At 30.4% G+C, this 22,935-nt stretch overlaps 10 protein-coding genes across 10 annotated transcripts; 8 read left to right on the top strand and 2 right to left on the bottom strand.

Moving 5' to 3' along the window:
* Positions 1-189: 189 nt before the first annotated feature.
* PPL_00961 (uncharacterized protein) lies at positions 190-2,453 on the top strand (the record flags this gene model as incomplete). The annotated part of the gene is made up of 6 exons (XM_020571979.1): positions 190-257; positions 341-605; positions 668-870; positions 1,465-1,503; positions 1,679-1,715; positions 2,445-2,453. 6 exons carry the CDS (start codon positions 190-192, stop codon positions 2,451-2,453), a joined length of 621 nt encoding a protein of 206 aa, XP_020437837.1.
* Positions 2,454-2,657: 204 nt separating this feature from the next.
* On the top strand, positions 2,658-4,739 carry PPL_00960 (3-hydroxy-3-methylglutaryl-coenzyme A synthase 2; the record flags this gene model as incomplete). Its single annotated transcript, XM_020571978.1, has 6 exons — positions 2,658-2,742; positions 2,815-3,069; positions 3,131-3,855; positions 3,928-4,107; positions 4,209-4,363; positions 4,730-4,739. The coding sequence occupies 6 exons, from the start codon at positions 2,658-2,660 to the stop codon at positions 4,737-4,739; spliced, it is 1,410 nt and encodes a 469-aa protein (XP_020437836.1).
* A 159-nt stretch (positions 4,740-4,898) lies between these two features.
* Positions 4,899-6,626, bottom strand: PPL_00959 (uncharacterized protein; the record flags this gene model as incomplete). The annotated part of the gene is made up of 1 exon (XM_020571977.1): positions 4,899-6,626. The coding sequence occupies one exon, from the start codon at positions 6,624-6,626 to the stop codon at positions 4,899-4,901; it is 1,728 nt and encodes a 575-aa protein (XP_020437835.1).
* Positions 6,627-7,590: 964 nt separating this feature from the next.
* Positions 7,591-8,815, top strand: egeB (C2 domain-containing protein; the record flags this gene model as incomplete). The annotated part of the gene is made up of 2 exons (XM_020571976.1): positions 7,591-8,340; positions 8,411-8,815. 2 exons carry the CDS (start codon positions 7,591-7,593, stop codon positions 8,813-8,815), a joined length of 1,155 nt encoding a protein of 384 aa, XP_020437834.1.
* Positions 8,816-8,957: 142 nt separating this feature from the next.
* Positions 8,958-9,197, bottom strand: PPL_00957 (uncharacterized protein; the record flags this gene model as incomplete). Its single annotated transcript, XM_020571975.1, has 1 exon — positions 8,958-9,197. One exon carries the CDS (start codon positions 9,195-9,197, stop codon positions 8,958-8,960), a length of 240 nt encoding a protein of 79 aa, XP_020437833.1.
* A 291-nt stretch (positions 9,198-9,488) lies between these two features.
* Positions 9,489-12,912, top strand: pgtA (bifunctional glycosyltransferase; the record flags this gene model as incomplete). The annotated part of the gene is made up of 5 exons (XM_020571974.1): positions 9,489-9,724; positions 9,920-10,819; positions 10,892-11,166; positions 11,209-11,849; positions 12,808-12,912. The coding sequence occupies 5 exons, from the start codon at positions 9,489-9,491 to the stop codon at positions 12,910-12,912; spliced, it is 2,157 nt and encodes a 718-aa protein (XP_020437832.1).
* A 1,063-nt stretch (positions 12,913-13,975) lies between these two features.
* PPL_00955 (uncharacterized protein) lies at positions 13,976-15,049 on the top strand (the record flags this gene model as incomplete). The annotated part of the gene is made up of 1 exon (XM_020571973.1): positions 13,976-15,049. One exon carries the CDS (start codon positions 13,976-13,978, stop codon positions 15,047-15,049), a length of 1,074 nt encoding a protein of 357 aa, XP_020437831.1.
* A 670-nt stretch (positions 15,050-15,719) lies between these two features.
* PPL_00954 (uncharacterized protein) lies at positions 15,720-16,796 on the top strand (the record flags this gene model as incomplete). The annotated part of the gene is made up of 2 exons (XM_020571972.1): positions 15,720-16,020; positions 16,114-16,796. The coding sequence occupies 2 exons, from the start codon at positions 15,720-15,722 to the stop codon at positions 16,794-16,796; spliced, it is 984 nt and encodes a 327-aa protein (XP_020437830.1).
* A 1,038-nt stretch (positions 16,797-17,834) lies between these two features.
* Positions 17,835-18,910, top strand: PPL_00953 (uncharacterized protein; the record flags this gene model as incomplete). Its single annotated transcript, XM_020571971.1, has 2 exons — positions 17,835-18,129; positions 18,219-18,910. 2 exons carry the CDS (start codon positions 17,835-17,837, stop codon positions 18,908-18,910), a joined length of 987 nt encoding a protein of 328 aa, XP_020437829.1.
* Positions 18,911-19,466: 556 nt separating this feature from the next.
* PPL_00952 (RabGAP/TBC domain-containing protein) lies at positions 19,467-22,264 on the top strand (the record flags this gene model as incomplete). The annotated part of the gene is made up of 5 exons (XM_020571970.1): positions 19,467-20,119; positions 20,226-20,794; positions 20,880-20,968; positions 21,070-21,805; positions 21,960-22,264. 5 exons carry the CDS (start codon positions 19,467-19,469, stop codon positions 22,262-22,264), a joined length of 2,352 nt encoding a protein of 783 aa, XP_020437828.1.
* Positions 22,265-22,935: the final 671 nt, after the last annotated feature.

The raw sequence follows: 22,935 nt of genomic DNA, 5'->3' as shown, positions 1-22,935 counted from the left end.
TGTTTCCCTTTTCCAGTTTGAGTAATGTTGGAATCCTTGTTTTGTTATTGTTGATGAATAAGTTATAACAAGGACTTATTCATCAACAATAACAAAACAAGGATTCCACCATCTCCAAATCTCTTCATATCAACAAAAGCAATAGAAATAGGAGATTGATATTTATCAATAACAAGGTTGTAGAGAGTGATGATAAGAAATAATAATAATATTAATAATAATATTTCAACTCAATATTGCAGTGGAGATGATCAAAGGTAATATCTTTTTTCACAAGATTATCAAATTTTGTTTATCTTACTAACTATAAATACTATTTATTTTGATTTTTTTATCTTAGGATCCAGTATAAACAATATTCCAGATCTTGTAATATTTGGAATTTATATTCAAATCGGTTTTTTTTACCACCAGAACAAAGATGTTCAGATATCAAATCATATGGTATTCTAAGGGCAGTCGGAAAAAAGAAAGAGCAACCAGTCTTCCTCTCAAACAACACCACCATTCCATACCACTCAAACCAGCATAAATCTGTCTTCCATCAGTATCGACTTTGTCATGGCAAAAGGTTGATTTGGATCGATCGCGATCAAAGAAGCACAGTGAATCATTAAATTCGAAAAAATTGTTCAACTTTGCATTGCAATCGATTCCTATCAATCAGTTAACTGATCCAAACCAGATCGACTCCACCGATTCCAATGCTCCAATGCAGATCGATTCCACCGATTCCAATGATCCAAAGCAGATCGACTCCACCGATTCCAATACTCCAAAGTGCATGCCAAAGTTGGTATTCAAGGGTGACAATGTACCCATCCAATCCGACATGTGTATGTACCTCTACTATCGTATGATCTATGTGCTGTAAAGACAACCAAGAAGAGGATCCAAGACATATGCCAACACTACCAGTAGTGCGAAGGTTTCACCAAGCAAGAGTGGTTCCAAGACAGCTACCAACACTACCAGTAGTGCGGAAGTGACACCAACCAACAAGCGTATCACCGCACCCACTCCCTCTGTCCCGGATCTTCAAACAAAAAAGAATTCCAAGACTGACAATTCAACGAATGAAAGGTGTGAAATATAGTCCTGCCACGGAAAGAGTCACCGAATCTCTCCAAAGATACAGTTTTCAGTGTTTCGAAAACAACATGAAAATATCAATTTCCAACGAGTTCAATACATCTCAAGTCAATAATAAAAATAAAAAAAACAATTGATTTCAAGTAGGTTTTAACTGTTTAACATAACACAACAATAATTATTTGTTTTTTAAAAAAAAAAAAAAAAGTTTTATTTTTTTCATCTGGTTTCATCTCTGACCAACCCAACATTAAATTAAATTATATTGTTAGATCTATTTAATACAATTACACCTTTTTACACTCTAGATTTGTATTATTTTTAGCAACAAAAACAAACAGCAAAAGCAAATATATAAATATATAAATATAGAACATCTTTATCAGATACATATAGGGAACATTTTAAAATGTAATTATAGATTCTATTGGCAATGAATGAACGAACGATAATAACTATTGTATTAGTGAATGATGTCAATGAGAGACATACACATACACACTTCTATCACACTGTTTTGTTTTATTATTTTATTTCGTTTTTGGGAACAAGATAATTGTTTCTTTGTTTAACAGAAATACTATAGAGTTTACAATGAGAGTTGTGATGTCAATCAACAACATGTATGATATCGATGTCATTCTTATCTTGTATTCATTTTTGTTGGGTGTTGGTATACATTCTCTACACACACTTCTCAATTCTCACAGTTAAAACAACCACGAATAGTAAAAACAAAACAACACACACTAATAAATAACTAATCAAATTAACAATCAATGAACAAACAGTAATAACTTTATTGAAATAACAAATAAGTTAAAAAATAGTAATAATAATAACACACTTATCGTAAAACAATAAATAATAACTAACCACACATGTACAATTAAAACACCAAACCAAACCAATCATTTCACAATATGATAGAGTATACAGTAATATATCAGCAGTGCAGTTCCTTTTATGGGCATATTGTTGGTGTTAATTTAAATTAGATAGATAGATATACAGTACTTTACATTATTTGCTTTGCTTTGCTTTGCAATTCAATTCAACAAAACATTTACATCTTATCCTATGATAATAAAATTAAACTTTAATTTAAAAAACAAAAAAAAAAGCAGTATCCCCACTGATATCTCAAAATTTAAAATAACCACTGGATGACCTCTTTGTTTTACCAGTACCCTTCAATTCAATATCACACACACAGCAACACCACACAATTAATTGAGTTGCAAAAAGAATTGAAGTATTAAGGTGTAATGTTTTGTTTTGTCTCTTGGTGTGGGTACGTCAGCTTTGCTTGTATTTGTCATTTGTTTTTTTTTGTTTTGTTTTATTAATAGAAATTATAATATTATCTTTTCTCTATTCTGTTTTTGTTTCTACACAATAATAATAACAACAACTATATATTTACATATAACTAACTAAACTTACTAATTTTGAACTAAAGTTTTTAATTAATATAGAATATATATATATTAATACTTTTCTTTATCTATAAAACATTCTTTCTTTAAATATTTAATATATACTCATTTGATTAAGGAATGATAATGAATAATGATAGACCACAAAATATAGGTATCCTAGCAATGGATATCTATTTTCCAGAAACATATGTTGCTCAAACTGAATTAGGTAAGTAATCGAATTAGAATAGCAATAGAACTACTATAGTTTATAGTTATTAATCTAATTGTTATTATTTAGAATCATTCGATGGAGTGTCAGCTGGTAAATATACAATTGGTTTAGGTCAAACTAATATGGCATTTTGTGGTGATCGTGAGGATATCGTATCAATGTCGATGAATTCAGTTCAGTCTCTAATGAAAAAATATAATATTCCTTACTCTATGATTGGTAGATTGGAGGTAGGCACTGAAACCATCATTGACAAATCAAAGTCAATTAAAACTCATCTAATGACACTATTTCAAGAACATGGAAATACTTCAATCGAAGGTGTGTAATATAAACAATGATCTTATTTAAAAACAAACTAACTAATTAATATGATAACTAGGTGTTGATACATATAATGCATGTTATGGCGGTACCAATGCATTGTTCAACAGTGTTCAATGGATTGAGAGTAGCTATTGGGATGGTAGATTTGCAATGGTTGTCACAGGAGATATCGCTGTCTACGCAAAGGGACCGGCCAGACCAACGGGTGGTGCCGGTGTGGTGGCAATGTTGATCGGTCCAAATGCACCGCTCGTAATGGAGCCGGGCATTCGTGGTGTTCACATGGAGAATGTATATGATTTCTACAAGCCCGACGGTAAGAGCGAGTATCCGTACGTCGACGGTAAGCTCTCTATCGATTGCTACTTGCGTGCTCTCGATCGATGCTATGCCAACTACAAAGCGGCATTCGAGCGTTTGAATCAAGACCAGAACTTCTCAATGGATTTAGTTGACTATTGTGTGATGCACTCGCCATATGGTCGTCTCGTTCAAAAGTCGTTTGGACGTCTCTTCTACAACGACTACATTCTGAGTGGGGGAAACTCCGATGAATCCAGTCATAAATATAAAGATCATTTCCAAGAGTTCAACCAGATCGGACTTGGCAAGGAATCGTATGGAAATGCCAAGCTCGACCAGGTTGGTCTTAAAGTTACCGATGAACACTATAAAAACAAAGTGATTCCATCGATGACTCTTTCCAAAGAACTAGGAAATTGTTATGCTGGATCTGTCTATGGTGGAATCTTATCTTTATTATCAAATGTTAATAGTTTGGTAAGCTATCAAAAATATATAAAATTTATTTTGTTTTGTGATTACTAATAACAATATTGTAATATAAAATAGGTTGGTAAGAGAGTATTGGTATTTTCATATGGATCTGGTCTGGCAGCAACCTTTTTCTCATTTAAAGGTGTTTCAACAAATAATCCAATGTTCCCATCGACTGAAAACATTGGAAAACAATCAAATATTAATCAACGTTTAACAAACAGAATCAAAATTTCACCTCCAGAGTTTACTACGGTAATTACATTCACTATTAATCTACATCTAACTATTTAGTTGATAAACGATTTGATATTAACATTAGCTTTTTTAAAATTTGTAATTACAACCAATAATAGCTTTTATCATATAGAGAAGAGAATTGTTCAAAACTATCATACACACCAATGGATTCAACATTGAATATTGCTATTGGAAATTATTATTTAGAGAGAGTAGATGACAAACTTATTCGACACTACAAGATTAAAGATGATACTATTAAATCATCATTGTAAGAATTAATTATACATATATTTTATTTTTGTTTTATTAAATATATTTCTTTTTTTTTTTTTTATTATTCAATCTTGTTTATTCTTAAACTTTTTTTTAATATTTTATTAATTCTTTTTTTCCTTTTTTTTTTTAACAACTTTATTAGAGACGAGTAATCTATCTACAAACCTACTTTTGAATCTAATCCTTCTAACTTTCTAACTAATTAACCTTAACCTACCTAAATTCTCCAACTCTCTGTACCTACCTACATACCTTAAAATCTTGAATCTTGCAACTTCACATGAAAAACAAAACAAACTTTAAATATCTTTTTTTTTTTAATATGATTTACACCTGATTATTTTATTATTGTACATAGATATGAATAAACAAATTAAATTAATATATTTAATTTTAAATAAATAAAAAGATAGGAGGAATTTCATATTTATCTTGTTCTTGTTTTAATTATATGTTTATTTTTACAAAAAAAGATTAAAAATAGTATACTATTATTTATATCCAGTTATTATTTACAAATGACATTATTATTTAGCCACATTTTTAATGAGTGCAGCACCAATACAACATCTATTGATGGTATCTTTGTCGTTAATCTTCAACCAACTGTCGTTCTGAATGGAGTAGTGATGATTTCCATATTGCGAACCGCTAATAAAGTAGATGTGCGATCCCATGTTGTCGGTGACATAGACCATTGCCGATTTATAGGGAACAAACTGAGAGAATGGTGATTTAAGAGTTGTCCTATTCTTGTCGACTATCGATATCCTATAGAAAGTCGAGTCTGCATCGAGAATGTAAATATATCCGTCACCGTAGCAGACAGAGTTGGTATGCGTACTGAACCCAATGTCATTGATGAACGTCGAAAATTGCAGTGTCTCCAAATCACATTTCATAACGGTACGATGATGTGTCTTGAAACAATCGCCTCCGACAATATAGATTGAATTCTCATAGTAGAATATATAGGCACAGGTCGATGCGTAGTCGTTATCGCCAATCTTCTCCCAACGCATCGTTTCAATATCGAGTCTTGCGAGTCGCGACAAATGTTTCAAATTTATGAATCCACCATAGACATAGATGTACTTGTTACCATCGTAGCAAGCCGCTACATGTTCACCAGCAGAGCCAAGTATCTCACCGTGATAATCCCACTTGTGATCGACAATCGAATACCTTGAGAATGTTGTACTTTTGTCGCCACCACCAAACACATAACAATGCTGACCAACTTGAACGATGGAGTTTAGTGTTGCGAATCGATGTTCTGTGTCCGGTTCCAAATCGATCCAGACCTCCGATGAAATATCAAAGAGATTGGCTCCATCATTTCCAATGGTAATGATCATGTTACCACTGCTACGGTCGATGTCATCGTTGAGATTCACCAATTCGTAGAGTGTCTGCAACTCTTTCTTAATGGACTCTAGCTTCAACTCGTCGAATCTAATCTGGTAGGATATTGGCTCTTGATATTCCAACGGAAAGATAGTCTGGTGTGTCCTGATCTTTAACAGGGTATCATAGGTTGGATTATCACAGACTGGGTCGACAGGAGCAAAAATAGTTGATTGATTGCTCAGTAGAAATTGGTTGATTGATGTACAAGATTTAATTTTGTTGATAATCGAGGAGAGTTGGTAATTGACTACATCCATATATCCTTTCTTGTCGCCTTTTCCATTCATTCCAGAGCTGGGAATGGAACCAGTGCAATGACAGTTGCTGCTATTCTCTTTTGGGTTGGAGTTGAGAGCAATGAGAATACTGTTGATCGATTTGATTTCCTCCACCAGTGACTCTATGATCGATTCAGCTTTGTTTTTTTCATCGGTGATCGGCTTCATGATTTTGAACTCCTCCAATCTGAGGTATTCATGAAGGTTCCTGTAGAATTCATTTACGACTGCACCGGTGTCCTCAAACAATTGATGTTTAAGGCTAAGTTCTTTTAGGTATTTCCAAATCTCGGCTAATCTATTGATGAAATTGTATGTTGGTTTATTGTTTAGTTGATCGTTGCTGTTGGTAATCTCATATTGGTAGAGAAATATTGGTTGATTTTGTTGATGAATCTGTTGGTATAGTTTGTTTTTAATGCTATCGATATCATCAAATATATGTGATTTATGTTTGTATTCTGGTATGCAATCTAGACACAAAATTTCATTGCAAGTGGTACAAATAAATTTTAATTTCTTAGAGTGTTGGTGACAATTGAAATTGAAATCATCATTTATTTTCATTGTTATATTTTTTTTAAAAAATAATTATATTATTTATTATTATTTTTAGATTTATTTTGTTTAAATTGATTTAATTCGAATATAAATATTGGGTGTTAATAGATATTATTTAATGAAAATTCATATGAATCAAACTAAAAATATAAATTATCGTTTTTTTTTTTACTAAATCTTCTTATATTGACTATATATAGTTTCAAATTTAGTTCATGTTTGTACAAAAAAAGACTTTTTTTAATTGTTTTTATTTAAATGACCAATGAAAATTCGATTTTTCGGAAAAAACCATCATTTAAATTTAATTGAATTCCGTGACAGATTACCCTTTTTTCCGAAAAAAGTTAATTTGTTCCAAAAAAAGTGGGAAAAACCTTCACCTTTCAGATTTATTTTTATATATATATTAAAGAATTAATATATATAAATGAATTAATATATATTAATGAATTAATCATTGTTTTTTTTGAAGATTAAAAATAAAACTTCATTTTTTAGAAATTTAAATTCTTTTATTTTATTCAATATTAAAACTTTAATATAAAAAAATTTCCAATGCCTTCTCCTTTGAAATAAAACTGATTTAAGAGTATTAATTTCCTTGATGTATATATTCAACTCTCTAAGGTAAATAGAGTTGTGGTTAGGTGAAATCCTGAATTGCTTATCCTATGATCAAATTGGAGTACTTCCATTACAGCAAAAAGTGTCAGTCTAAGATTGAATAGTTTACTAAAAACACATAAAATGGCTTTTTTTTGCTGCAAAAGCACGATGGGGTGATCGATCACCATTTTGATCAATTTTTTTTTATTCTTGAGAAACGTTGTGCAAAAAAAAAGAAGAAAAAATTTTTACACAACGATATTTTTTAAAAATCTAAAACTATTTTTTTCAAAACCCAATATTTATTTATAGACAAAAAAAAAATAATATAAATATATATATTTATTATCTAATATTTACTATGGATAAACCAGTTTCTTTAACAAAAGTTGATGATGCTTTTTATCAACAACAACAGAATCAATATGAACAACAACAACAATCAATCATACAACAACAACAATTGATTATTCAACAACAACAAGAACAATTACAACAATTCCAACAGGCTAAACAAAATGAGCAGCTTCAAATTCAACAACAGTTGTACGCACAACAACAACAACTCGAACAACAACAATTGGAGCTTCAGCGATTACAGTTTGAAAGAGCTCAATTACAATCGAATCAATTGCAAGCTCAACTAGAAAAACCGATCGATCTCCAAAAAGTCCAAGAGATTCACCAACAAATTCTCTTACAACCACCTGAGAACATTAGTACCACCGTTTCCAATGTCAATCCAAATGGAGTAGCTGCCGAGGTTGCAAATGGTGTCTTACATGCTCCATCAGGTTCGGAGTTCGTTGGTGGCTGTGGAGTAAGAGGTAATCTCAAGGTTAGAGTTATCCGTGGTCATAATTTGATGGTGGGTGATGCTGTCACCAACAGTTCAGATCCATACGTCCTCATTAAATCGTCATGCTTTGCCTCACATCCAAAAACCAAATTCATTTCCAACAATCTCAACCCAGTTTGGGAAGAAACTTTCTTTTTATCGATCGAAAGTGTTAGAACTGAATTGCTAATGTTCAAGGTTTACGACCATGATCTTGTTGGATGTGATGATCTATTAGGTTATTTCGGTGTAAATCTTTCATTATTACCAATTGTAAGTTTTATTAATATTTATATGACAAAATTATTATTTATTAACAATGATTAATTATTATTATTTTAAGGGTGTTGAAGTTAGAACAAATGAAAAATTATATTTTGCAAAGCATGGTTCAATAGAGATTGCTATTACAGCTTTAGATTTTGGTCTTACAAATATTCCTCCCAACTATATCTCTACTTATATTGATTGGAGAAATAACTTGGTGCCACTCGAGAGAAAGGATTTCAGCAACCTGCCCGGCACTAAAAAGACATCATCGTTCATTTCAAAAACAGATACAGCTATGGGACCTTACTATTGTAAAATTACACACGGTGACTTCAAGATCATTCATGGCTATCCAAAACTAAGAAAGACATCAAGACAAAGAGTTGCCGAAGGCTTTGCAACTGCAGGTATTATTACTGCAGCTGTTTTTGCTGTAATTATTTCTGCACCATTCTCTGGTTGTAATCATCATTGGTAAAATAATTAAAAAAAAAAAAATCAAAGTAATAAAATTTGAATTTCAAATTGTACAACAATAATAATAAAAACAAAGTAATATTTGATTAGAATTAAATTTATTTTAAAAGGTAATATCAAAGTTGATATATGCAATCTCATTTTTAGATGCCATTATACTCTCCAGATGGCACATTAGATGGAATGGATACTGAAAATGTTTTGTTGAATGGACCCATTTGAATTGGACACTTTATTGGTGAGCCTAGGTCACAGATTGCCTCGTCATTGTTGGCAATGACTATGAACCCGTAAAAAACGTGAATATGTACATTACCTCCATTCAGGTTCTCAGGATTTGGGTATAGAGAGATAGTTGTAATTTTGAACTGTTTTACATACATTAGATTGAATTACTTTACAAAATAATAGTACTTACTTTATCTGAATAGCTTCCACAGGAAGTCCATACTCTAGCATTGACAAAAGAAAATATGATATAAAATTCAAATTATAACAAAAATAATAATAGATTTCATATTTTGTTTACATATTAATAAATTTTTTAAATTAATATTATTTACAAATTAAATGTCATCTATCCATTTTATCTTTTTTTATTTTTAACCTTTTATAAACTATTACTTTTTTTATTATTTTATTTTAAGTAATTTATTTATTAGTAAAAACAAAAAATGAGAGAATTTTCTAAAATAATTCTATTTGTTATTGGTACTCTTTTGTTACTATCAGTATTCAGCGGTAATACATTGGGAGAGGGGAATATATTACCCTGTCCACCAAGTGACTTTAGTTGGTGTACTCAAATGAATCTTTCAGCATGTGGGGTATCCAAGTCTTGCAAACCTGGTTTCAGATGTTGTTTAAGACCCTGTGAATCTTATTGTACTCCCAATATTATACTTACTTAGTTTGTTGGTTTGTCTGTTTTTTAATTTTTATAAAATTCAATAAACTTTACAAAGTGAAGTTCACTAAAAACCAAAGTTGATCAAAGAATACCATTTTCTTCGTTTGATCTTGTTTTGATTTTGTTTGTTTTTTTATTTTATTTTAATTAATAAAATATGATTGGAGTAGTATTACCTGTTTATATAAATAATAGCAATGAAAATAAAAGTTTATTGGTAGACTATTGTAAGCAAGCAGTCGATAGTATTGTTGGACAAACTTGCAAAGATTGGACGATGCTCATTGTCGACGATGGTTCAAAGTGTGATGAGCTAGATCAACTACTATCAAACTATGCCAATATCGATAGTCGAATAGTGGTTGTTAGAAACGATACGAATATAGGTGTTGTACAGTCACTCAACAAAGCTATCGATCTACTACCACCAGACTGTCAATACATTGCTCGAATGGATGCCGACGACATCTCCCACCCTGAACGTCTACAACGACAACTAGATTACATGAACACACATAAGAATATCGATGTACTAGGTACAAACGTTGTAATGTTCTCAAGTAGTAAGTATAATGATAGTGATAAAACCATTAATAATAATAATAAGGTAATAGAACACCCTAATCAAATACAAATGGTTGTATGGTCGATGTTCTTCAATTGCTGTTTGGTACATCCATCGGTAATGTTGAGAAGAGATGCTTTGAATCGTGGTAGTAGTGGTAGTGGTAGTGCTGGTTATCGATATGATAGTCGTTATAGACATTGTGAAGACTATGCACTTTGGTTGGAGATGATATCGAATGGTGATATTTCGTTTGACAATCTTCCAGGCATTCCACTTCTTCAGTTGAGAAAGCATGCTACTTCAATATCAAAGTTAAACTCACAGATACAAAGAGACAGTGCCACACAAGCATCGTTTGATTGTCTCGTTAAACTTGCAAACAAATATCAAATAGCAATCGATGACACTATATTAAATCAAAACAACATACAATCACTTCAATTTCCATCGACAATTCAATCACCCGATACTATAAAACAATGTTTCAATCTTTTATTACTCATAGAAGAGATATCTTTAAAATTATTGTAAGTAATCTAATAATCTTTAATATATAATTAGTTATATATATTAATTTAACAATTTATATATTAATATAGTTCAAATCTAAATAATGAAATCATAAAAGAGTCTACCAATGGAAGAATGGGAGAATTAATAGCGCTTTTACTCTCTAAATACCCAGAAAGCGATGTTAGATCACAACTATGGTCACAATGGCTAAGTAGATCTCCAACATCTCATATTGTATCTTTATTATCAATAATGGGTACAAACGATAATAATAGTAGTAATAATAGTAATAATAATAATAATAATAATATATTATCTTCATTAATTCCAAGTAATAATAGTAATAATAATAGCAATAATAGTAATAAAACAGATGGTATACAAATAATATGTTTTTCAAAAGATAGAGCATTCCAATTATCAGAATATCTTCGTACATTATATAAATATAATATTGATTTCATCAACAACAACAGCAACAACAACAATGATAGTACAAAAGATTCAAAATCTACAACAACAACAGTGTTCCCAACTAAATGTTATGTATTGTATACTTACTCTAAAGAATCATATGGTGAAAGTTACAACAAAGTCATTCAGCAATATCCTCAAGTTGAATTCATTAAAGAATCTGATTTTTCTGGTCAACTAAGAGAACTGCTAGAGAAGAAGTTAACCTATAGCTATACTGTATTTGGTGTCGATGACATACTCTACTACAGTCAATTTAGTTTCAAACAATGTTGTCAAAGACTTGCAAAGTTTCCAGAGGCAATTGGATACTTTCTAAAGATGACACCTCAAATTACTTATTGTCACACTGCCAATGAACAAATGCCAATACCACCTTTAAAACATTATAATGATAATAACAATAATAACAATGATAATAATGATAATAATGATAATAATGATAATAATAGTTTTATTGTATGGAATAGATTAGAGAATGGATTGGCAAAGAGAGATTGGAATTATGCTTGGGATATGTGCTCGACGATCTATAGGAGTAGTTCTGTACAGCATATTGTAAACTCAATGGTAAAGTACCTGGGTTTAAAGAGTGGTGCAATGAGTCATCCCAATAGACTGGAAGCGAACGGCAATCGTGTAATCATACAAAAGCAATATGAGAGATGGCCTCTGTGTCTTGGTGGTGTTAGTCCAGTGATGTCTGTCGTAACTATTAATCGTGTACAAGATATCTATGCCAATCCGATCTATGAATCCGACGACACACTCAGTCTTGAACAACTGGACCAACTATACAACAACACACCACCCACTCGATTCAACGATGAACTGTACCAACAAAATAGAGATCAATTCAATAGTTGTCATATTGGTAATATTTATTTGACAACAAACAACAACAACAATTAATTAAATAAAACAAGCAAGCAAACAAACAACCAAACCAACAAACTAAATAAGTTTTAACTATCTATCTATTAGTAGAAGAACCAATTGAAATTCAAATTTAGCAGTAACCTTAATTCATCTCATTTTTAACGAACTAACAACTAACTGACTATTTAATTATTCGATCTCACCACAATCTGAATTATTATATTTCGATCATCTTAATATATTATATATTGTATAAGTTCAATTGTGAGAAACAAACAAAATTTGATATTCATTTAAATATATACCTATTTGTATTCTAACAACTGATAAATAAAAATTTGTCAGAACTTCGTTGTTATCATGAATTATTATATATAATATTTTGAAATAAACACACATAAACAAACCATAAACAACTACGATAAAATATTTAAAAACAATGTGATAAACAATAAGATGATCGTCTCTTTAACAACAATAGATTGTTTTGACAATGGTTATATTTATTTTTCTCTCAAAAACAGGGGGTGTGTGTATTGATGAGGAAGTTCTCTTAGCAAACAAACACAATTATTAAAGATATAAAAGGATACAAACATGTTGGAAGATGTTATCATATTGTCGTTGTCCCAATACTAAATTTCTATAGAACTCTACTAACCCAACTTTATTGCTGGTGATTATTTTGAAACTACTCAAAATTAAAAACAAAATTCGTCTATTGTCAATATTGATAGCAAAGTGGTTAACATAGGAAAAAATAAAAAAATTATCAATAATACTCATTCCTTTTTCAAAAAATTGTTGATACAAGGTGAAGTTGATACCACCAATGAATTATTTTTACTATTGGCAGTAGACCATAGTAACAAAACAAAACTTTTAAATATTGTTTTTTACCACATCTGTGGTAACCATATATAATTTTTTTTAAAAAAAACAATTTGTTGACCTTTTATTATTATTCATTTTATTAGATAGTGGGGTGTTCTCTCTTCAAACATTCTAATGTGTTCAATCGATAATAAAAGGGTAGGTCACTATATAGTTATTTTTATATATTACAAAAAAATTTAAAAATAGTTTTTGAACTATTATAATATTAGATAAAAATAATATATCTTTGTTTCAATTCACCTTTGATAAAAAAATAAAATAAAATTTTATTGTATGTACCAATAAAATTGTTGGTATTTCCAATTGTTTACATTAACATTGAAAGTGTTATTTTTGCTAAATAAAAGAAAAAAGTGGTATGTTTTGTTTATTTTTTAATAAAATGGGTAATATTTACACGTGTAGCGTTTTTTTTTAAAAGTTCACAATCTTTTGGTTGTAGTGCTTTCACTTCAAAGCTCTACAATTAATTAACCTACTATCATTAATTTAACCCATTTTTATCAATCTTATAATTTAACTTCAATTTTGGTGAATCCTAATAATAATATGGAACTGGAATCTTGAAAGCAGACCCCAACATTCACAAATCATCTTGCAAACCACCAAACCACAGAGCACATGTTATATAACCATTTCATATATATGTATATCATAAATTCCTTTTTTAATTATTATAAAAAAAAAACAATAATAAATTTTATGAAATTGCAATGGATTAAAAAGACCAATTTAAATTTAAAAAATAACCAACCAAAATAAATTGTTTTTTTTTAAATCTCATGATAATTGGATAGTTTGTTTTTAGAAATTGATTATTTATATTTTTTTTTATTATTATAAAATTAATAATTTTTCCAATCATCTATCAATCAAAAAATAGAGAAATTCTTTGACCAAAAATGGTTGTGCCAAAAATAATGAATCAAAATAGTAGTAGTTGGAGTGATAAATACTTTCAAGATCAATCCTTCAGGATACCCAATATTCAATGTCCATTCGATTTCTCGAGGAATCCAGTTGGAAAAATGGTGAAACCGGAATATGAAATTTGGGTCAAAGACTTGATTCCAAAATTCTACAAAGCTTTCCTTAAGGAGGAAACTCTCGAGTATTCAGTGATGGCCCTAGATGTCGATAGACCAGAACTGTTTCTTCCAATGGTGAAACTGACCGACTGGGTTTTCATCATCGACGACATTGTCATTGAAAAAGGTTGTTGCAGCAAAGAATATATAGATTCACTCTTCGATCCGGAACAACCTACAAAAGATCGTTGGAGTCAGGCATTCTGGTCAGCTATTGATGATCTCTCAGCGTGTAGTGTCCACCCTTTTCTCATTGACAGAATTATCGAAGAAGCCAAACAATGGTCATACAGTGCTGTCAGAGGAATTCACAATATCGAATGGTCGAATCTCTCGGATATCGAAGAGTATTGCCGGTTCCGATCTTATGAGAGTGCTGCCCATCTTGGATTGGCTATTGCCATGGCGAGCAGACCAGATTTCACACTCACCCAAGACATTATGGAAGATGAAAATTTCAAACAACTCCTCTTGAAATACGGTGGAATCAATGCTTTGGTAAACGATTTATATTCATTCGTAAGTGAATTCAATGATAAATCACTCTCCAACTATGTAAAGATTAATTGTCATGTGAATGGAGCGACAATTCAGGAATCAATGCAAAAGGTTGTTGAATATGTCCACCGAGGATACCACGAGATGGAACTACTAGCCAACAAAATAGAACATCAATTCCCAAATAACCAAACTCTACAACAATGTATCCAATGTATTAAACGTATAACTGCCAGCACTGTTGGTTTTTGTTCTGTGGCACCAAGATACAATGACCAAGCCAATAGAAAAGCATTAATTGGTAAAAGCAATTCCGTTGAAGCTAAAACTAATACAATTAATATAATTAACCAACCAACAAGTGATACAATAACAACTTCAACAACAACAACAATACTTAGAGGATAATATAATTATAATTAAAATTATTATAATTCATGACCTCAGTACTATATACTATAATAACCAATATTAAATTAATATTTATAAAAGTCCGAAACATTCAATGTACATAAAAAATAAAATATTATTATTATTCCAGAATCAAATATAAATGATATTATAGATATCGATGTGGTATACAATTTTTTAATATTTGAAAAAAATTCATTGAAAATTGTGAACAGGTTTTAAAGGTTATGATGGTGAAAGCACTATGGACGAGGACCTGTTCGAATTACTTTTGAAAAAAATTAAAAAAAAATAAATCTTTTTTTTTTTTTTTTTTTGTAATTTTTGTTGTCCTGGTTGGTTTTTAAAGAATCAGTTACACAATTTTTTATATTAGATTCAATAATAACGAACAAATAAATTTAAATCAATATTTGTTTCAATTTCTTTTTTCTTTTTATATAATTTATTTATATTTATATTTATATTTATTTGTTTTGTACAAAATAAATCAAAACCAAACCTTACAACAACATTGTATTATTACTTATTAGATTATTTAGATTAGATTGTTATCTAAACTAAAAAAATATAGAAGAAAAGAAAAGAAAAGATAAATTAAATTAGATTAGATTAGTAAAAGATAAAAACTTAATAAATTATATAATATATAGAGAATACAAAAATAATGTATAGAAATAATTTTGTGATACTGTTTGGTATCATATTGCTCAGTATGTATGTTTGTCAGAGTAATGGTCAAGGTATTTCATTTCAAGGTAGCTCTGCAGGTGGTAAGCCAGGTAATGTAACCAGAGATACGCTAAAGGGTCTATATACTTCAGCGGGAACAATGAACCTTAGAAATAAAGCTAGATACGATTGGACTTGGTGCAGATTACACATTAGAGATGAAGTAACAAAATACAGTGGTTACGCCGATTTCCATCCAAGAGTAGATGAATTTACAACTCTTAGAGTACCATATCGTATGTTATATATATATCTTCTTTTTTGCACCGATAAAACTCAATTACATATATACTAATTAATAAATCGGACACAATTTATAATAATAATAGTTGGATATGCAGCACTTTTCAATCCAGGAGCAACCATTTGGTTAGAATTTTTATCGAATGTATCAACTACCAACTTTATCTATAACAATGTGACCAATACATATCCATGTCCAGCCGATGGAGCAACCAATCCAAATCCACCACCACCCGAAGGTGTGTGTAATGTCACTGGAACAACAGAGTACACTATCACCCAGTTGGTACAATCGAACTTTACCACCTACGGTAATATGACTTTGCAACCAAAACGTGTTGCCTATATCAAGCCAAACGGAAACCTCGCAGCAGTTCCTTACATGGTCAATACATTCACTGTTGTTGCCACCGTCGACAAGGGTGAGCTGATCAACGTCGAGTGGGATGGCGATCGTGACAAGAGTATCTGCAAGCAATGCGAGTATTGCATACAGAACCAATGCGCAGTCAGAAGATCGACAATGAAGTGCGACGGTGACGAGTACGACATCAACGAGGTCGATACCAACCAGAAGGGATGTACACTCAAGATTTTCCTGGCGTGGAAAGGAACCGACAGTAAGAACAAACCATGCATCAGTATCTCAAAGGCACCATCCAACTTTTCGAAATATTCATTCTACTCGATTTCACAAATGGGTCTTGGACTTGTCAATGATTTCTTACAACGTGTCGTTGGAAATACCAACAATCCAAATACAGCTTAAAAAAGAAAAAGAAAAAAAGAGTCAGAAAACAGGAATATTATACCTTATACACTATATTTATATTTTTTAATATTTACATCAAATAAATTATACATTTTCATAAAATGTATAAAATTAAAACCATTATAACAAAAAATCCTTAAAACCATCCAACAATTAATTTAATAATAATGATAAGAATCCAATTATATACGAACCTATTTAAAATTAAATAACCATTTATCCATTTTGTTTATATTCTTTTTTCTTATTTTTATTATATTTTATTAGATATTGATAAATAAAAAACTAGTTATTTAAAACAAATAATATTAATCACACAATATTATTGATAACTAAATATTATTATCATTGATTCCTTACTATTGATCTTCTTTTTGATATCAAACTGAATTGTGAAAACAACCATGTAAAAAAAGATTGAGGTAAACAATTTTTGATTTTAAACTTTGAAAAAAAAACCTTTTTTGATTTTCAGTGACTTTGACGTTATTTGAAAGGTCATTGGGTTTTTATTTTAATGTTCAATCTTTTTTTTTTTTGATAGGTCATCTATTAATTTTAATAATAACTTTGTTATTTTTTAAATTTAAATTTTTTTTTTAACACTTAGTTATGTGATTGATCGGTAGTGGTGGGTGTTAAAATAATTAAATTGATTAATTTTAATATTATTAATTATTTTAATTTTTTTTTTTTGTTACTTTGTGTGTATAGACACTATTCAACTCGTAATGTCTGAATTATTGATGAATACTTTGAAACGTTATTACTAAATTGATTTTGTTTTGTTTATCCTGGTTAGTTGATACAATACTACCAAAATATATTCTTATAATTTAGAATAGCAATAGTAATTGTATTAAAAATAATAATAAAAAATATAAAGAAAACAAATTGTAATAATAGATAGATAGTTTTTTGTAATTGTTTCTAGAAATAATATTTTAAAAAATAATAATTATAAAATTCAATTATAAGAGTGAAAGAAATAGAAAGATAAAGAAACGATATATATTTATTGATAAATAACAAAAAATGAAATTTAATTTATCAATAATATTTTTATGTTTTGTAATAATAACATTTTATATAAATAGTAGTTCAGCTCAGGGTATATCATTTCAAGGTAGCTCTGCAGGAGGTAAACCTGGAAATGTAACGAAATATAGATCAGATCCAAGTTGGAAATATATAATGACAACTAGAGCCAAAGCCAGATACGATTGGACTTGGTGCAGATTACACGTTAGAGATGAGCTAACAAACTATACAGGATACGCTGATTTTCATCCAAGAGTAGATGAATTTACAACTTTAAGAGTTCCACTAGGTAAATAACTAGCTAAATCATTACAATACGATATCGATCATCAAAGAATGAATATTAATAAAATATTCATCAACTTTTCAAAATAATAGCTGGATATGGAATTTTATTTAATCCACATGCAACCATTTGGATAGAATTTTTTGCAAACATTTCAGTTACAAACGATGTGTATAGATATGAGAACCAGACTTTTCCTTGTCCTACAACACCCGCAAGCAACACTACCAATACATCGATTCCAACGCCACCGGCAGGAGCATGCAATGCATCGCAACCGACATTCACAGTGCCCGTTGCAATCTACAGTAATTTCACAACATTCTCGAATATGTCACTACCTCCCAAGCGTGTTTACTATGAGAAGCCGAATGGCAACGGCAATCCAATACAGTACATGGTGAATACATTCACTGTGGTGGCAACGGTGGATCTCGGAACGTTGATAGAGGTGCAGTGGGACGGTGATCGTGATACCTCGATTTGTAAGCAGTGTCCGTTTTGTCTGCAGAATCAGTGTGCTGTGCAGCGATCGACAATGTTGTGCGATGGCGATACCTACGATGTCAACGAGGTCGACACCAACCAGAAGGGATGTACACTCAAGATTTTCCTGGCGTGGAAAGGAACTGACAGTCAAAAGAAACCATGTATCAGCATTGCAAAGGCACCATCCAACTTTTCGAAATATTCATTCTACTCGATTTCACAAATGGGTCTTGGACTTGTCAATGATTTCTTACAACGTGTCATTGGTAATACCAACAATCCAAATACAGCTTAAAAAAAAAAAAGAAAAAACTCATTATTATTACAATACAATGTTATTACATTATATTTACAAAACAAAACATTACAATACTACAAAACCAATATATTAATATTATTATTAATAAAATTAATAAATATAAACTATAAACTAATGCAAGAACAGAACTAATTGATTTAGTTTTAGAAGTGAGTGCTTTTACAAAAAGTTTAATATTATCTAAGGTTATATAAAATCATTCTAACCTTTATCGATTTTGATCGATGGTAATAAGACGAGACGTCGGCCACACACAGTTTTTTTTTTTTGATTTTTAGGGAATTCTTTTAAAATTGAATAAATCTGAAACCACTAAAAAAAAAGATTTATTAAAAATGATTATTTATTTTTAATTATTTTTTAATATTTGTTTTTGATCAATTTTGTTTTTTAATAATATCAACAACATTTTTCCTTTTATATTCGTATTTTTTTATTTTTAATTTAAAATCTAATCTATCTTTTTCCAAATTTTATCGATCACATATATATATATATTTAGCAGTATTAATATTTAGTAATAATAATAATTATGAGTAATTTATCAATTTCAACACAACCATACGAATTTAAGATTATATATTCAAAGCAAGATGTAACGATATATCCGACAGATGGTGATAGCAAAGGTATTGAAGGTGTTATATCATTATATTATTCGTATGATACAGGTGCTGTGCTTTCACCTTCCAAACAACAACAACAACAACAACCTCACCATCAACAAGATGATCTAGCAGCATCATCGTCATCTTCATTCTCTAACTCATCGACAACATCATCGACACTATCCAGTACAATGTTGAAATCTGTAATGTTCTCATGGATAGCTAGTAAATCATCTTTTGATGATGATGACACTACTGTTAGTAATAATAGTTCAAGTAATAGTAATCCATTAGCAAGATCACAACCGATATCAATAAAGAAATCATCTGCTATTTCATTAAATTCAAGTGCATTAATATCAAATACAAATAGTAATGATATAGCACAACAATATCAACAAATAAAACTATCATCAAAAGAGATACATTCAATTAAAAAGTATACACCGACCATTGGAACACCATATATAATTGTTTTGACGCGAAATGGAACTGCATTGCCACCGTTCTTCTTTGAGAATGGTGGTGTAAGAGAATTTATCAAAGCATTGCGATCTGTTAATCCTAATCTTAAAAAGTAATTATAGCAATAGCTATCTATCTATCTATCTAACTAATTTATTCAAACTAAACTAACTTTATCAATCCATGATTTCTCAAATCATATCAAATCAAATCAATAGATCTACACTTGATACTAATCTATATATGATGATGAGCGACACTAGTGATCTAGCAGAGATACAAACCAGTACATCCATTAAGAAAGATTCATTCCTATCAAGTTTATCACCAAAATCACATATTAATAGTAATAATAGTTCATCTTTATTAGTTGGTGCTTCTTTTCAATCTATGACAATTAATGATAGTAGTAGTAATAGTAATAGTAATAATAATCAGAGTAATGGTAATGGTAATAATAGTAGTAACAGTACGACAACATCTATGGGTGGTCTAGGTAGTGGTAGTTTCTTAAATCTAAGATCACATTCTCCATCTTCGATGGCATCGTCAACGATATCACTCTCACCGAATACACTAAAGACACCACTCTCTACCAGTCATGGATCACCTCTTGACACTGAAGCATCGGTTCCATTCTCATCGTCACCAAACTCTGCAACACCAACATCGCTCCTAGAGAATGGTTCATCTTCTACCAGCAAACGTAGACTCACCAAAGAAATATCATCGAATATCTTAGATTCTTTTGCAAAAGTATCAAACTTTGCAAAGAATGCTCAAAAGAGTAATAATCATATATATACTTTACTATTATAAAACTAAACTAACAAACAAACAAACTAATCTATAATTATCTTTAATATATCTAGATATATTTGAAGAACCAGCAAAGAAAATAGATAATCATTTTAGAAACTTGACACATTCATTAGGTTCAAAAAAGACATCACCTCAACACGTAATTATAATCTATAAAAAAAACTATTTTAGTCTTTGATTTGATTACTAATGTTGTTTATATTATTATTATTATTATTATTGTTGTTGCTGTTATTATAGAGTAATAATACAAGTTTGAATTCTTCATTGAATTCAAGTTCAGATTTCTTCACTCCGTTCAATTTGAATGCTTCTGGTATTTTGGATGAACCAGCTATCAATAGAACAGAGTGTAACCCGCTCAATGCCAACGAGTGGTATAGCTACTTTGATGAGGAAGGCCGAATCTCAATCATGAATCAACAGCTCCTCCAGAAAAAGATATTCTATGGAGGTGTACACGAGTCGATTCGTGCAGAGGTATGGCCATTCCTCTTGAATTTCTATCCGTTCGATTCGACACACTCGACGCGTGAGGTGATCAAGTACGAGAAGACACGTGAGTACTTCACCATTAAGAAACAATGGCAATCGATTAGCGCAGACCAGGAGCTGCGATTCTCAAAGTATGCTTCGAGAAAGGCGTTGATCGAGAAGGATGTCATTCGTACCGATCGACTGCATCCGATGTACCTAGGCATTGGAATGGACAACCCGAACCTGGTCATCGTCAAAGAGATACTCCTCACCTATTCTTTCTACAACTTTGACATTGGATACGTACAGGGAATGAGTGATCTACTCACACCGATCTACTCTGTCATCCAAAAGGAGGTTGAATCATTCTGGTGTTTCGTAGGTTTGATGGACCGTGTAGAACTCAACTTTCACAAAGATCAAAATGGAATGCACACACAACTCAATACTCTTTCAAAGTTACTTAAATACATGGATTATGATTTATATAGTCATTTTGGTAAGTTTAAAACTATAAATATATTTTTTATAAACTAAAAACTAACAATATATATATGAATGATTATTATTACTATTTAAAAATGGTTTAGAAAATATCGATGGAACGAATATGTATTTCTTCTTCCAATCGATTCTAATTTGTTTCAAGAGAGAATTCCCATTTGAACAGGTAAAGACATTGTGGGAAGTGTTTTGGTGTAACTATATGACAAAGAGTCTGCCTATCTTTATGTGTCTGTCGGTTCTACTCAAGGATCGATCAACGATTATCGAGGAGAATATGCAATTCGATCAGATTCTCAAGATGGTTAATAGCAAAGCCGGAAAGATGGATGTAGATGACATCCTATCGTTCACTGAATCAGTGATAAACTATTTTGTTGCCAAAGTGTCGGTATCGACCGACCAAATCGATCAATCAATTCGATCACTATTCGAATCGATATATCAATATTAATTAATTAACCATTTTTAAAATTGTAAATTTAATAATTATAATAATAATATCTGTAATTAATAATAATAATAATAATAATAACATTCCCACAACTCCCAACATCATCATCATCATCATCATCAACAAAAAAAAAAAACAAAGCTAAAACAACATAACAAAACAAATAAAGTATTTTATTTTGAAAGCAAAAGTTAAACTCTTTTGTTTTCAAACAAAATAAATCTATAATAATAATAATAACGAATCTAATATATAGTCTATTATTTAAAAGTGTTCAAATTAAGATTATAATTCTATTGTCAATTTTAATTAATAAAAAATGATATTTATTTATTGTTTTGAAATTGTCTTTACCTGTGTTACTTCCTTTTGTAATGTTTTTGAAATGCATTGAACATATAACTCCATATTTCATTAGTATTGAATTTAGCCACATTAATATCCACCCAACTGGATCAGCTTCATGTTGATGTTTCTAATATCTTTAGAGTTTCGTTGTACTGGTTGTGGTGTAAAGTTTCAAGTTGGTTAAATTTAATTAATCTAATATAATAGGTCAATGCCAATTCCTCACCACAACTGCCTTGTTCAAAGTCTGTTAAAAGAGTGGACTTTTTTCCACGTTTGATACAAAGACAAGATTACAAAAAACTAAAAGTAATCAAACAAAT

This window comes from Heterostelium album (genome assembly GCF_000004825.1).
Source record: "Heterostelium album PN500 unplaced genomic scaffold PPL_contig1, whole genome shotgun sequence".
NCBI classification, from domain to species: Eukaryota; Evosea; class Eumycetozoa; order Acytosteliales; family Acytosteliaceae; genus Heterostelium; species Heterostelium album.
The sequence above is the reverse complement of the archived record's forward strand: the minus strand, read 5'-3'. Positions and strand labels throughout refer to the sequence as shown.